The sequence below is a fragment of the Pongo abelii genome, chromosome 17 (assembly GCF_028885655.2).
Source record: "Pongo abelii isolate AG06213 chromosome 17, NHGRI_mPonAbe1-v2.0_pri, whole genome shotgun sequence".
NCBI classification, from domain to species: Eukaryota; Metazoa; Chordata; class Mammalia; order Primates; family Hominidae; genus Pongo; species Pongo abelii.
The window spans coordinates 85214631-85231481 of NC_072002.2; the positions used below are offsets into that span (position 1 = coordinate 85214631).

The 16851-nt window shown below is 36.6% G+C and overlaps 1 protein-coding gene across 5 annotated transcripts in view; it reads right to left on the minus strand.

The window, feature by feature from the left end:
• RTTN (rotatin) overlaps positions 1-16851 on the minus strand; it is a 204391-nt gene that overhangs the window by 185177 nt on the left and 2363 nt on the right. For all 5 annotated transcript variants that reach the window (XR_008516017.2, XM_024236082.3, XM_054538073.2 and 2 more), the window contains 7 exons: positions 14986-15075; positions 12818-12908; positions 11038-11152; positions 9915-10065; positions 6843-7008; positions 4099-4280; positions 1673-1788 (listed from right to left, as the gene is read on the minus strand). Coding sequence is in view for 4 of the 5 variants with exons in the window: in XM_024236082.3 (XP_024091850.3) it covers positions 1673-1788; positions 4099-4280; positions 6843-7008; positions 9915-10065; positions 11038-11152; positions 12818-12908; positions 14986-15075 (911 nt within the window). In the remaining variant the exon portion in view is untranslated. The remainder of the gene's footprint in view (positions 1-1672; positions 1789-4098; positions 4281-6842; positions 7009-9914; positions 10066-11037; positions 11153-12817; positions 12909-14985; positions 15076-16851) is intronic.

A 16851-nucleotide genomic window follows, 5' to 3' on the forward strand; every position in this document is an offset into this window, starting at 1 on the left:
GAGGAACTGCTGTACTGCTACATAAACAACATGGCTCAGCCGGGTGCGGTGGCTCACACCTGTAATTCTAGCACTTTCAGAGACCAAGGCAGGCAGATCACTTGAGATCAGTCTACTATAAAGACACATGCATGTGTATGTTCACTGCTGCACTATTCACAATAGCAAAGACATGGAATCAACCTAAATGCCTATCAATGGCAGACTGATTAAGGAAAATGTGGTACATATACACCAATGAATACTATGCTGCCATAAAAATGCATGAGATCATATCCTTTGCAGCAACATGGATGGAGCTGGAGGCCATTATCCTATGCAAACTAATCCAGAAACAGAAAACCAAATACTACATATTCTCACTTATAAGTGGGAGCTAAACAATGAGAACACATGGACACAAAGAGGGGAACAACAGACACCAGGGATTACTCGAGGGTGGAGAGTGGGAGAAGGATCACAAAAATTACCTATCGGTGCTATGCTTATTACCTGGATGACAAAATAATCTGTACACCAAACCCCCACGACACACAGTTTACCTATATCACAAACCTGCACACGTACCGCTGAAGCTAAATAAAAGTTTTTTAGAAAAACAGCATGCCCACTTAAATAAATCTACCCTAGAGACACACCTGCACATTTATGAAATAGCATAAGCACATTATTCATTGTACATAATTTATATTAACAATAATATCCATCAAGAGACTGGGTTAACAAATACACAACGAAGCATTTGCTACCTATAAAAAAGAATGAGAAAATCTCACGTATAGATAGATAGGGAATAATCCCCATACCTACTATTCTATGCATGTAAGACGTATTTTTAAGTTATAAAAACAGGGTGCAAAACAGTGTATATAACATACCACCTTTTATGCAGGATGGGGAGAGGATAAGAATCTACATACTTAGTTGCTTACATTTGCAAAAATAAAATAAAAATAGAAAAAATAGCCAGAAAGACTACCAATAAGGAAAACATCTTAAAGGTAACTGGACGGGAGGGAGGCATCTCTGAGCTACATTTTTATGAAGAAAAAACAATTCCCAATAGTGAAAACAAACAAAAACAAATCTAATTGTATGCTGAATTTGTAACAGTAGCCTTAAGGCATAGTATTTTGACTGTATATCCTTAGTGAGATTAGTCTATGTCAAAAAGAACTGCCAGGAAATCTTGAACTTTTCATTAGAGTTGTTCATAGTAATGTTAATATTGCTGTTCTGAAACTATCTTATGTATGTTTAAGGTCAAAGCTAATAAGCAATTATGCTGATACTGCTAGGAACGAAGACTTTCTACAAGCAAGCGCAAGGATAAGAAATATGAATTTAAAATAAGAAAAATAGCAATATAAATTCACGATCTTTAAAAATACGTATTTCCTAATTGTTCCTGAAAGAAAAGAATGATACCACAGTAGCTATAACCACCTCTGATGGCCTGGTTTTGGTCTTAATAATCCTTCCCCTATTAGAAGTAACCAGAACCTTTGGAAAAATAGGCCTGTTCCAGGCTATTTATAAAATAAGCCTGGGACATATTGAGTCAAAAAGAAAAAAGATTTTGAACACGAATGAGACAATGAAACCAGCTTAAAAGAACCAAAATCTTAAAAAATACTATTCCCTATATCCCAAAGAAAACATTGATTCTTACCATATCTATACCAAAAAGGCTGCTGTCATCCCAGATATCTGTTGAAATTGCTTCACCAATAAGTGTCATATCCTCTGCAAGCAATTCCAGGACTCTTATTATCACTTGTCTGCTACCTAAGAATACAAACAGAAAAAAGTAAAGGAGAAGAAGTTACTTAACTTTAAAATAATCAGCTGAATATCATATTGCTCAATTTTCTAGTTAGTCATGCTCCAACGTTTTCTCTTTTTTTCTAATGTTCTTAGAACTGTAGAGAAATCACAATTTACAATCACACTGAAGGCTTCTGTTCCAGTCACAATACTACTTTACTATATAACAAATCAAATACATTTATAATTGGAAAAGATATTGAAAGTAGCAATAATCTAACAAGTACTGTGAGATAGAATAAAATAATTTTTCGAATTTAGGGACCATCCATTTTACACGTAATATGTGACAAAGCACCAGAAAGGTTTAGAAAACGTATTCCAATAATTTCTACTTAGTACTAGAAGGCGTGAGCCTTCTCATAAATTAGTATTTTCCCACACAGGAGTTGCCTGGGAAGCTAAGCTTGGACTGGAGCAACTAAAGGAATAAATGAACATACTGACATTTGCTAAAGAAACTCTATTTGTACTCACGTTAAACTCAAGAAAACTTCCCAAAGTCACACCCACCAGAGCAACCTCCTTTCTCTAGAGAGACAGAATAACAGATTCCACTTCCATCATCCTGTGTGAGATGAACATTCACACGAGACTTTCCCGCCCCGCATCCCAAAGGTTAAGTTCTAATGAATCAAAGTAAAGCAAACTACCAGACTAGAAGGATCTAGATTAATTTTTTCACTCAAACAGCTGGACCAAATTCTCTTAGAAATCTCTTATGATATTGAACAGTTACAAATCATGCCATAATTTACCACAAAAGGGCAGGAGAACATTTAGAAGTTTTTATGTACCAAGATATAGCTTTATAATTATCAATCTGACTTTCTAAAGCAAATTAAGGAAAGGTTAAATGCAAAATCATTAAAGTCTAAAACTGTTCTCAGCTTACCAGACAGATAAACATATGTACTTTATGATGCCAAAGTTCAGATCTTTCTTTATTTCATATTATTAGTATATGAATTAATATATAGTTCCAGCTAGTAGAAGCACTTACTGAGTAAAAAGTATAAGTACACAGTTTTCCTCAGAATAAAAACATTTTAAATGTTTTCCAAATATATACCTTCCTGCTTCTTTCTCCTCCATCACCACCAAGTGGCAAAAAATAGACATGGGACTTAACCATTAACTTGGAATATATATTTTTACTTTGCCAGTATAAAGTAAAAAGGGCAAAACTTGCTTATTCTTATTTATATCCTGATGAGTTTATCAAATGTTGAAAATGTATAGATTTTGAGAATAAAAATCATGACTGTTTTCTTTCTAAAACTTTCTTTACACCTTGCAAAATGCTAAAGTATTTAAAAGCATGGACTTTAGATTCAAAAGAATCGTGGTTCAAGTCTCTGCTTTTAGCTGTTTGACTTCAGGCAAGTTTCTAAACCACTCAAAAACTCAGCTTCATCATTTGTAAAAATGGAGATAAAATTAGTAACTACCAGTGAAAAAACAAAATGGGTTGATATGAAGAATACATGAAATAATGCACACAAAACCAAGTATGAAGGCAGAACCCAGTAGGGACACATGCTAACTGTTGTTTCATTACTAGACTCAGTAGACATCTGTCATATTGCTATTGCTGTTACCGTTGTTCAGTACAATTACAATTAAATACCAGTGTATATTTCAGTAAACCTCTTCAAATTTTCCTAGCACATCTGAACAAAAATGGAATCTCAAAATATTTGTGGGTTAAGAAAAATTACTACAAAGGTAAGAATCCAGTTTTGGAGTTTTGTTTTTAACATGTTAAGTGGCTTAAGTAGTAAGAAATGAATGGGAAGAGTGAACAACTGACAGCTAATCAAAAAGTTTCCAAAGAGCAAAAGCCAAAGATTTTTTAATTCTGGTCTATTCATGCCAGTCCACATTTTATACCTTATTCCAGTTGCTCTATGTTGTCACTGCTCAAATTTAAAATAGCCATACAATCCAAAAAAAAAAAGAAAAAAATAGATGACAGCAAGAATAAATGCAAAATATAGACAAAAATTCTAAAAAAAAAAAAAAAAGCGTGAAAGCCTGTGCCAATAAAAACTCATAAAATGGGAGGGCAAGCTGAATAGCCCTCCATGGCATCCACATTTAATTTAAAAATAATAAAGACCTTATTAGGTTTTTAGAAATTTATATCCCAAAAGAAAAGTAAATACAGATTCCAAAGGCCCTAACATAGAAGAGAAAAAAAGGAAAATCCTAACGAAACACAAAACAAACACAAATTACATCAGAATTACGATTTCAAAAACAACTAACCTGTTCTTAAGAGAGGAACAGCTGATTCCAGAATGGAGACACAAAACTGGGGAAGACTGAGCTGCTGGAATTGTAGTTCCAATGTGTCTTCAGTTTCCAGCTCTGGTAGGTCTATGTGTCCCATATCCAAAGGTGAATGAACGGATATCCTGGAGTTTACGTGAGCATGACTGCTACTTCCACTGCAAAATAAACAAATGATAAACCTTGCATATAGAAACAATCCCCAAACAGATTTACTGCGTATCTGCAGCCTGGCATATTAGAAGCCCCATACAAGTCACAACTCTATTGCTTCATTCAACTCTGGTCAGATTTGTAGAAACTTTGACAAATTTACGAAATTAAATTCCATAAAGACGACTCAAGGCCAGGAGTGGTGGCTCATGCCTGTCATCCCAGCACTTTGGGAGGCCAAGGCGGGCAGATCACCTGAGGTCAGGAGTTCAAGACCAGCCTGGCCAACATGGTGAAACCCCATCTCTACTAAAAATACAAAAAAAAAATTCGCTGGGCATGGTGGCACGCACCTGTAATCCCAGCTACTGGGGAGGCTGAGGCAGGAGAATCTTCTGAGGCCAGGAGGTAGACGTTGCAGTGAGCTGAGATAGCGCCACTGCCCTCCAGCCTGGGCGACAGAGCAAGACTTCACCTCAAAAAAAAAAAAAAAAAAAAAGACTCTAAATTGTAAATGAAGCCAAAAATGCATCTATATTTTGCTTTTCAGGCTGATATCTCAAAACATGTCAACATTCCTATAGTAGCAATCAATATTAGCACTGATAACCCATTCATTTCTAAAAGAAAACAAGCAGATTTATAGGAAAGCTCTTCTGTAATCAACGTGTAAAGACAAAACCAATAGTTCATACAGTTTCCTAGATTTTCTGAGTTTCACCACTGTTCTGAGTAAGCCAGTGTTAGTAAATGAAGGATGTTTCCAGAAAAACATCACGGGAAATGTATTACTTCATTTAGTATATTCGACATCATGTAGTGACTTCAAAAATGCACCCAAAAAAATGGAACATCCCATTGTCCTTGGCTTTCTTCATTAAAAAGTTCTTACCTCGGATGTAAAGTGCTGGAGTAAGGATTTAAAAAGTGTAGAAAGGCTAGAGCCTCACACTTACAAACAACCTCAAAATTCTGTCTTTTGATGTTATCCACAACTGAAGCTGAATCACAAGAGATATATTAATGCTATGGAACATTTAAATCTGCCCAAATTATATACCAACTTTGTCGTTTCTTCCATTTCAAGATACCAAGCACCCCAAAATACGGAAACAACTCGGGCTTCTCTGTAACTCTGAAAGGAAGTTTCAGTGAGGAGGCTGTTCACTCAGGAGTGAAAACTTACAAGCAGGAAGCACACAAGAGAATGAGGCAGAAAGGTTTCACAAGGAGAAAGAGAAAAACATGGCTGAACAACCAACTACAATAGAAGGACTAAGAGCATAGACTCTCCTATCATTTTATTTAACCCTACCTCTGCTCTTTACCAACTGTTATGCTCTTAACCTCTCTAAACCTCAATGAGGATGATAATAATAATACTAATCCTATATATAATATCAATCCTATTCTAGGACAACTAAAGGAGACAAACTATGCAAAGCACAGGGCATAACACCATACACACAGCAGGTATGAATTGGTATTAGCTTGTTAACAGTAGTAGCAGTATTGCAAGAAAATAATCAAGCCAACAGACTAATGCTTAACTTATTGAACGTTTTCTAGAATGACACTAAAGAAGAGACTAATATGTTTCTAACACGTTTGTGCCCAAGGATAAGGTAACATACAAATATCACACCAATCCTTTTAAGCAGAGTTGGTGTATGAAAATCTGGGTGCCAAGCACTGGGGCCAAGCATGGTGACTCATGTCTGCAATCTCAGCACTTTACGAGGCCAAGATGGGAAGATCACTTGAGCTCAGGAGTTCGAGACCAGCCTGGGAAACATAGTGAGACCCCATCTCTACAAAAAATAAAAGGCTCGGCCAAGTGTGGTAGTGCACACCTGTGGTCCCAGCCACTCGGGAGGCTGAGGCGAGAGGATCACTTGAGCCCAGAAGTCAAGGCTATCATCGTGCCACTGCACTCCAGCCTAGGCAAGAGTGAGACCTTGTCTCAAAAAAAAAAAAAAAAAAAGAAAAAAATCTGTATTTACACTAACAAATACCATAAATTGTTCACCTTGAAGGAGTCCTTATTTTATAAAATTCTCCAACCATTCCTTTTAACAGTAAACACTTATCCATTTGTTATAAGACTTACAAAAATATGTGTAAAATACTATCAACAAGGTATCTATCATTTAAAGCTATGCTTTTAAACTTGATCATATTCCGTTTGCGGCTGGTAAAAACAATTTAGTGGATCAAAATCATTTCTTTTTTAATGAAATTGGAACTGAAAATATAGTTAGGTGTGTCAAATATAGTATCAGAATACTATTTTGTGAATTTTTGTTTTGGGGGACACATACACACACATATATACATAAACAGAGTATATGTTCACGTACTGAGCACTGAGTTGCGATGTAATATTTATCTGTCCTTACTGTGGATCATGGTCAAAAAAAGTATGAAGCCAGGGTTTAACACAAGGCCTATACCTGTGTTAATGTTTCAAAAAAAAAAGGACAGAAAAATAATTATCTCCTTCTGAAATTAACACACACAAGTTAACCGGCATTTCTAATTTCCCCAGAGACACTGCTAGCAGTCACCTAGAGGACGCTGCATCCCAGTCCTGGCCATCTCCTCTGGGTCGCTGGCCTGTGCGCCCAACCACAGAAGGCCGAGGGCTGCTGCTTCCTGGGGAAGGATTCTGGGAATGATGAGTACCTCTTGCTTCATGACAATAAGACAAAGAAGAATTTTGGGAAACTGTGTCTGGGGAAAAAAAGAAAGAATAAAATTATCCCTTAGTAGAAACAGACTTCTGACTATGTGGTATTTATGTATCATTCTTCCAAAAACATTAATAAATTAAGATAGTAGGAATCCTTCTACAGGGGTAAAAACAAAAGCAAAGATCAAACTTTTCTATAAGTATTCACTTAGCACATTTAGGTTTATATCTAACTGACTTGATTACATGGGACCTTCTAGTCAATGGCATTCAGTTACAACATTAGAGACTACCAAAGCAGAAAAACACTAGATCATGCACTCGTCTGCTTAAAACTCTCCAAGAATGGCTACCTCATACTGTATATAAAAATTAATTCAAAATGGATCAACAACCTAAATATAAAAGCTAAAGCCATAAAGCTCTTAGCAGAAAAAATAAATCTTCATGACCTTGAATTTGGCAATCGATTGTTAAATATGACATCGAAAGCACAAACAACCAAGGAACACACAGATAAGCTGGACTTCATCGAAATTTAAAACTTCGGTACACCAAGGGAACATTACAAGAAAGTGTTAAGACAACTTATAGAGTGGGAGGAAATATTGGCAAACCATATATCTGATAAGGGTTTAATTTTCAGAATATATAAGTAACCTAAAACCCAGCAATAAAGAAACCAGTCCAATTTTTTAAATGGGCAAAGAACTTTAATAAACATTTCTCCAAAGAAGATATATGAACAAACAATAAGCACATAAAAAGTTATTAGAGATTCATTGGTCATTAATCATTAGGTCCTTAGAGAAATGCAAATCAAAACCATGAGATACCACTTCACATCTACTAGGATGACTATGATTATTTTTAAAAAAGAAAAAAATAAACAAGTTAGTGACGATGTGGAAAAACTGGAAGCTTTATATATTGCTGATGGGAATGTAAATGGTACAGCTGCTGTGGAAAATAGTTTGGCGATTCTTCAAAAAGCTAAAGATAGAATTTCCATATGATGCAGCAATTTCACTCCTAGGTATTACCCAAAAGAATTGAAACCAGGCACTGAACAGATACTTGCATGCCAGTGTTCACTGAAGCATTATTCACAACAGCCAAATGTGGGCACAACCCACACGCCCATCAACAAATGCACAGATGAATCAAATGTGGGATACACATGCAATGGAATATTACTCAGCCATAAAAAGGAATGAAGTTCTGATACATGCTACAATGTGGATGAAGCTTGAAAACATTATAAATAAACCAGACACAAAAGGACAAATACTGTATGATTCCTCTTAGATGAGGTACCTAGAATAGACAAAATCAGAGACAGAAAGTAAATTAGAGGTTACCAGGAGCTTTGGGGAAAGGAAAAATGAGGAATCACTGCTTAATGATTAGAATTTCCATTTAAGATAATGAAGAGGTTTAGAAACAGATCGTGGTGATGGCTACACAACAATGTGAATGTTATTAATGTCACCATATTGTATACTTAAAAATGTTTATAATGGCATATTTTGTATTATATATATTTTACCCCAGTTTAAAAAAAGAATTAGGTAATAAAAGCATTGACACTCAGAGAGAGGGGGAAAAAAATAAACTCTCCAAGAGCTTCTCACTACACTTCAAAGAAAATATAAAATCTTTAAAAAGATCTGCAAGCCCCAATATACTCTGGCCCCTAACTACCTCTCTGATGTCACCTCATTCTCCTCTCCTGCCCAGCTCACTGCACTCCACTCTCATGGGCTTTATTTCAGCTGCTCAAGGACATCACCCTCAGCGCTAACCTTGAGGCCTGGCCTTCCCTGGAACACTCTTCTTGCAGCTCGTCAAGTGATGGTTCCTTGTCACCCTTCAGGTCACCTCCTCTGAGGGACTTTCCCTGACTATCCTAAATGAAGCTATGCTTACCCAACCACGTTCTGTCACATCACCCTTTTTATTTCCTTCAAGTACTTCTCCTTATCTCAAGCAAACTTGATTATTTGTGTATCACCTGTCCCCAGCCTTTTAAAATAGAAGCTCATAAGGGCTTGGATCTTATTCGTTTGTTCAGTGTTATACTTCCCTAGAGGCTAGAATATCAGGGGCATAAAACAGGTAATAAATACATACTTATTAAATACATTAACAATTCTTCAGAGATATCAACTTTTTAAATCAACATTGTAACTCTTTTTCTGTTGAAGTATGGGGTACCCAGACGTTCTCTATTATCAGTCATTTGTACAATGCCATATCCTCTAAGATCTAGAATAAAACCAAGGTAAAACATAAATATTCAAGTAGCACAGGATCAATGAAACTCCCAAAGAAATAGGGATTAACTATGAAACATGATGACAAATGACTATAATATTTGACTTTCGATGCAGATTACATTAAGCACACAAAAATCCTAAATTGTACTGTTTTGTCGAAGCCAGTCTGGTACTCTATTTGGCCATTAGGTGGCGCTTTTTCTCTGAAAAGTCTGGCATTGCTTTAACACTTGACTACATCGCAAGTTGCATAAAAATACTTTTCATAAAATTCAAATCAATATTTTTCAAACAAAACAACGTATTAACACTATATGTAACTTGCTAAATTGTCCAAAGTCCTACATGAATAGCCATACCCAATATCCTAGTCACTACGTCCCAACAACACTATTTATATAGAATCTCTACAAGTCTGGGAGAAAAAAGAAAAACACCTTGTAAATATCTCTTATCCAGAAAAAAAAAAAAAAAAAAGGCTCCAGAGATCATGGCAGTTTCTGTCATTCACGCAATCTGTAAAGATAATCATTTGAATACATTTAGGAGTGGGGAGTTTATGTTGTGAAAATGCGTACACAATAAACCCTAACAGTAACTACAATGGAAAGTTCCCAGAAGAATCTACAAATAACACCAGTGGCTAATAAACAGATAAAAATAAATACCCTGTTTATTGGAGAAAAAACCTGGATCTCGGTGAAAGTTAAGTCTGTTTCTTAAATACGTGCACAGCTGCTGCAGGCAGGACACTGACTGTAATGCCAGGCGATGCTTTCCATCTCCTCCAAAGGCCAGTTTCAACAGAGATAAAAGGCTCTGAAATCAAGAAGAGCCGTGAAAATGATTAAGGGAACAAAGTGCTCAACTTCAAAGCATAAGGTGGAGCTTAAGTAAGCAAGCCTAAGTGAATAATCAAGAGAAAATAAGTTGCCAAATATTTGTAAGACATAAGAAACAGAAATGGGCAAATATGACTTGGCATAAAGCAAGGAGATGGGTCAACATAAAATAAGACAACATTTAAATAGAATAGTCAGTGTTTCCTATTTCTAAAATCTGTTAGTTGAGTAACCATTCTGAGAGAAGACAGAAATTATTCCCCACTTAGGACATTACATTACAGAGAACATTTTAAAAATCACAGCAAGCCCTTTTCATCTCAAGCATCTAAACCATTTGACCACATTTTGGTAATTAACAGCTTTCCTCTGCAATCATTTGCCAGCTTTGATCCTAGGTATTAACAGTTGGCACCCACTGGAGTCCATTTCAGCCCTGGGAGTGTGGAACGAGAATGCTGAGCCATTACTGGCTGCTGTGAAGATGCTGCAATTCCCCACCCTGGATCCCTCTCTCTCTACTATATAAGCAATAAACTAGAAAAAAAGAAAAGAATCCATCTGTGTTACTCACTGCTACTGTATTTTCCCAGCATGTAGCACTGTGCGTTAAATAAACTAGATACTCAAGAAGCAATGCTATTCTTACTTTTAATAAGGGCTCCTGCACAACCTCAATGTCCAAAGTCTACTCTACCATTTAGGTGATCCATAAATGGTAACTCAAGGTGGCCAAACTGGACTGCAAGTGTCAAATGAAACTACTACTATTGGAAGAACTAAAACTATCCACCTAAGTTAGCAAATAAGTGCTTTAAATAGCCAAATACTTCACTTTTTAAAAACATGAGTACAAAGTTGCTTCCCAAGAACTCCTACTCTGCAAAATTTGCTTTATTGCAAAAAGTTCTCTAGTTCAAAATCTAAAACAATTATAGAGGGCACTGACCTGAACAATTTTTGGTCTTTGAAGGAAAATCTCAGCAGGAAAATCTTGCATGATAACGTCCTTCAATAGTTCACAGGTGTTCCAGATTAAAGTGTGGTTACTACTTCTTAAAGAGCTACAAAACACAGTGTTAACCATTTTTAAGAAGAGTTCATCTATTCCAGATTCTAAGTAGCCTACTGACACAATGCCTCCATTAACAATCTTTCAGGTCTCAGCTGAGATATCAATTCTCCAGAAAAGTCTTCCTAGATCTTTTTCCCTAACCAATAAACAACTCTAGGGCAGTGCTTCTTCCGTTTGTCCATTATTTGTGATATTATAACTGCCTGTTGATTTTGCATTCCCCACTAGACCCTCTCAAGAGCAGGAACGACATCATACTAACCACTGTACCCTCAGAGATTATCATAAGGCTGCAAAATTAGTTCAATAAGGTCAAAGAGCACACAATTCTAGGAAATCTGCCAAATAAATTAAGAAATGAGACAGAACAACAGTACAGAGGCAAATTCTAAGAATTAAAGTCCTTACTGATCTTTCTCCACTCAAAGTGAATCAGATTAGGACTCCTCTCCTATCCCATACAGAGGACACCTATCAACTTCTGCCCACCTAGGATTGGCAGTTGTTCACTCCCCACCCCAAAAAAATCACACCCCTTCTCTCAGCCTAGTTCCATTACACTATCCACCATTCACTATCTAGAGGCATGCATTAGAAATTATCGCCATCTCTGCCTTTGGGACTGACTCAAAACTGAGAGATCAGACAACCTCCTAACCCTTTCCCATGTGCACTTTGCCTCTTGAATATGTTGTTCCAAGAGAATTCATGTCATTATTAAAAATAATTTAATGGCATCCACCTGTAATCTGGACCTAGCCCTAGTAAATTGGTCTTTATTTTCCAGATTTATACTCCAAAAAAGCAGACAACTCGTGTATTGTGGCATTTATGAAACTGCACAAAGTGAATCTGGACATTAAAATACTCTCTAAATTTCTATATATCAGCTATTTACTCTTGTGGGTAGCAATCAATTAACAGTCATTACATTAGATTGGATCAGTGGTACCCAACCTTATCCACATGGTTTAATTTGTCTCCTAACGAAGCCCACATTTTGAAATATATTCTGCCAAAAAGACTACATTTATATTTAATTTTCCATTTTTATTAATCAAGAGCATAAGCAATGGCCAATAAGAGAACCTGGCCAATAAGAGAAAACTCCTGTCACCAACGACTACACAAGAGTCCAACCACAAAAAGGAACGTGGGCCAAATGCAGTGGCTCACGCCTGTAATCTCAGCACTTTGAGAGGCCAAGAGGGGCGGATCACTTGAGATTAAGAGTTCAAGACCAGCTTGGCCAACATGAGGAAACCCCATCTCAACTAAAAATACAAAAATTAGCTCAGCGTGGTGGCACGTGCCTGTAATTCCAGCTACTCAGGAGACCGTGGCACAAGAATCGCTTGAACCCAGGAGGCAGAGGTTGCACTGAGCCAGATCGTGCCATTGCACTCCAGCCCGGGTGATAGAGCGAGACTCTGTCTCAAAAAAAAAAAAAATAAAAGAAACTTGATGTGTAGATTGATTAAAAGTAAATAGGAATTTTTTTCTGGCTTTTTGAAAAATAAAAATCATTTAAATATGACCATTACTACCTTTCACTGCCACTAGTATCTTTTCCTGGTAAAACATATTGTAATAACTATCAAACTTAATGACTATAAGTGAACAAAAATACCCGAAAATATATCAAGCACCATACCTTTCATTAGAGGAGAGGACATGTCTGTCTGTGGTGGTCAGGGGTAGCCAAGGAAATATAGAAAACTTCAAGCACTTCACAGTCTGATTTACTGTCAATGAAATAGCAAATCTTAAGGTATCAAACAATAAAGAGATGACAGATTCACAATGTTAAGAGTAAGTTTTCCCTTTAAAACAAGTCCCAAAATAAAGGCTGCATCTTACAGTAACCTAAAATATACCAAACAAGGTCAGCTGCAAATTTGTTCTATCACAGGATAAATAAGAGAGTTCTCTTTTTATAATTTAAACAGAACTCATATGATATTAAAATAAGTATTAGAAGAAGAGCATTAAACACAACCCAATACAGACTGACATACAAAGTTTCCATTAAATTTTCTATTTTACCCTGTGGCTGACCAGAACATCAAACTTAAATTCAACATAAAAGGAACTGACATTCAGGGAAAACCTTAACTTTTCGAAATTAAAAATGACAAAACATAATGATATACTATATCTAGCCATGTTCAAATATCCTATATGGTGTCAGGTGTTTCAAACCTCTGCGAAGATGACTTGAAGATCGTAAGGTCAAAAAACAAGTATCAGTGTTCAAACAAGATTAAAAGAGATCTGAGAAAGCAACACAGTTTTAAACTATCCCCATGCAAGTTATTTTTAACAGATCTTATATAGTACAAGTTAAGGTGGCAACACTGAGAAATAGCATCTACATAAGTCCTTCCAAATGGCAGTCTTTCTGCCAAATGCTTTGAAAAGAGCATGGAATTGCTAAATGTGGATAGCAGTATTATTAAATTCCCAAACATAGCACAGTTACTTCTTTCAAAAGTGCTAACATAAAAGCAGGATTTACTTTCTAAGGAAATAAGGAGAGGTGGGTGGAGGGAAGGACAGGCTTACACTACACAGTAAAAATGTGTCCAAAATAAGCCAGACCCTCAATCAAGACAAACTGCAACTCACATAAACGTGTAACAATCTCAATCCCCCTTAATGTTTTCATCGGCTTCATTCAGACACCCATCCTTTACCAACCCTAGAGATTCCCCCTCCCTTCAGATGTCTCTCATCTTGATGGAATTAAGCCTCTCAGCCATCTGGCCTCAAAAACAAAGCTTGCTACAAGCCTAACAAAACTTCTCCAGAATGAAAAGGTAAAGTATTCTAATGGCTTAACAAGTTTTCAGTTCTTTCTTGTTATTTCATCTGTGAGTTTCCATGAAAGCTTTTTAATAACAGAGGCTTCCAAATGGAGTTCATTTGAATATGTGACATCAGCAGATATACTCTTGAACATATCCTTTTCATCTTAACTGTGCAGGCAAGAAAATAGTAAGTACGTGATTACTTAACTACTTCCTAACTGCCTCACCAAGGACAAAGTTTTCAACCTTTCTAATCTCAGTGTCTCTATTAGTAAAATGTGGTCACTAATAATACCAATCTCAAAGACACTCCAGGAGGATTCATTCATTCCTTCAAAGAATATATACTGAGTGCCTAATACATTTTTTGGCATTGTTCCAGACACTGAAAATAATGCAATGTTCACGGCTATTACCAAACTTAAAACAAAAATAATAAAAAATAATGTGTTAGGAAGAAAACTACACATAGGAAGTGATCACTGGCTAGAATCATCAGGAAGGTCTCTGATGAGGTGGCATGTGAGCTGAGGCTGAACACAGCCAGATACAAAAAGATGGAGATGAGGTTCCAGATTCCAGAAACGGGGCTCTAAATCAGAATTTTTTAATTAACTGGGTGTTGAGGAAATGGGAAAAGAAACTAAAATGATCTTCAGTCTCTGGCTGGCATAACCGGATAGCTGGTGCCATCGGTAAGCTGGAGAACAAATGAGATGACATGTGTAGTGCAGGGCACAATGCGTCAAAAAACTCTTGTTCATTCAGTACAACATACTACTGCCATTAATACCATCCATCTACACAGCTGTTCAAATATGGTTAGAATAACACAAAATTTGATCATTTCTACTCGATATCCTAAACTAACTTGAAACAACTAAAACACTTAATGGTAGTTTGGTGCTGAAACATTCAAGTTTGGTAAAAATACATCTTCACAATAATGAAGAAAGTACACTAATTTTCAACTTCCCAAGGCAACAGGATTTACTTCCCAACATATACACACCCACTGGTCGTGGCGGCACCTCCATCTGCTGCAAATTACTTTTGTCTTGGGGAAAATATCCTGTTAAGATTTCACGGTTTTTTGACAATTCTGAAAAGAAAATAAACATTACTGTATTCTCGATTCCTTATTTGCTAAAAGTGAAACTTACTTTCTTTAAATGGTAATGTTTTCTCTTAAGTATTGGAATCATTTTAAAAATTAAAAAAAAAGTCCAGTTTTTTTTCTGAATGATCTATCTTCCTAAAGAGGAAAAAATGTGCACATTGAGCCCACTTCCAGTTAAGACACTTTTTCCCTCTCACTTTTACTGTTAGCCAAACACAGTTATTTGTTAGAATGTACACGAAGAATCTGCTACAAAGCATTCAAGGACTATCCCTCTCTACTTCCTAATCCATCTCCCTCTCCCTTGACTCCAATTATATAGTTCCTGATCATTTCAATTTTCATTCATACCTTAAAAAGAAAGTTGTCAAAAACAAAGAAGTCAAACATTATCTTTCAATACCTTTACAATTCCCTGTAACATGTGATTATACGTTCAGCAGTTCAGCTGCAATGAAAATGAGGAAAAGGCTAAAACTATAGTTTGTAATTTTAAGTTTTCATGGCAATAGTTCCTAACACTAATAAAGAAAAATAACAATTAGCCCTAAACCATTCTTCTACTCTCACCCGCAAGGAATTAGATTAAAAATTCACAGTGTAAGCCTCTACTTTATTTGTGATGTCTTAGAAACTGTAAAATATATTGTTAAAAATCACAGGTTTGGGAGCCAGATAAAGCAATGTTAGACTCCTGCATCTGCTACAGGTTACAAAACTGGGTACTGTGGGGCAAGTTACTTTATATTTTTATTCTCAGCTATAGAGTAAGACTAATAACATCTCAGTCAAAGGGCTGTTTTAAGATTTAACAAGATGATGTGTTTAAATCAATGTATGCAATGCCCCACAACGAAACTCAATAAATGACAGCTGCTATTGTTGTTGTGAACCGCAGTACCCACAGCTGAAGCTATAACAGTACTGGCAGAGAAGAAAATATGGTCTAACAGGTTAAGCAGCAAAACTTTTTTTTTTTTTTTTTTTTACTTTTACTACTCAGTCACATAAATTGCATGAAGATGTTTTTCTTCAAATCAATTCAAATGCATTCCATGTGCAAGGCACTATACTAGGCATTAACAACAACACAACAGCAGCAGCACAGCAGGCAACACTGCCACATTTCATACACGCTGGGCCCTGTGCTAAGCACTTTACAGACATTGTCTCATTTAATCTCATGACAATTCTATGAAAAAGGTGTTCTTTTTTTTTTTTTTTTTTTGAGATGGAGCCTTGCTCTGTCACCCAGGCTGGAGTGCAATGGAGGTGATCTCAGCTCACTGCAACCTCCGCCTCCCGGGTTCAAGTGATTCTCCTGCCTCAGCCTCTCTACTAGCTGGGATTACAGGCGCCCACCACCATGTCTGGCTAATTTTTGTATTGTATTTTTAGTAGTGACGGGGCACCATGTTGGTCAGGCTGGTCTTGAACTTCTGACCACCTGCCTCGGCCTCCCAAAGTGCTGGGATTACAGGCGTGAGCCACCATGACCAGCCCGGTGTTCTTTCTTATTATCCCAGTTTTTGAATGAGAAAACTGAAGCCTGGAAGGGTTAATTACCTTAGCCAAGGTCACACAACTAGCAGCAGAACTGAGACTTAAATCCATGTCTCTTTGACTTGGATTTTAACAAGTATATCATGATGGACTGCAGCATATAAAAATACTTGCATTATGTCGTTTTGATTGGTCCCCACAACAAGATCATGAGCTAGGACAGATATCATTATACTCCAATATGAGGAACAAGGT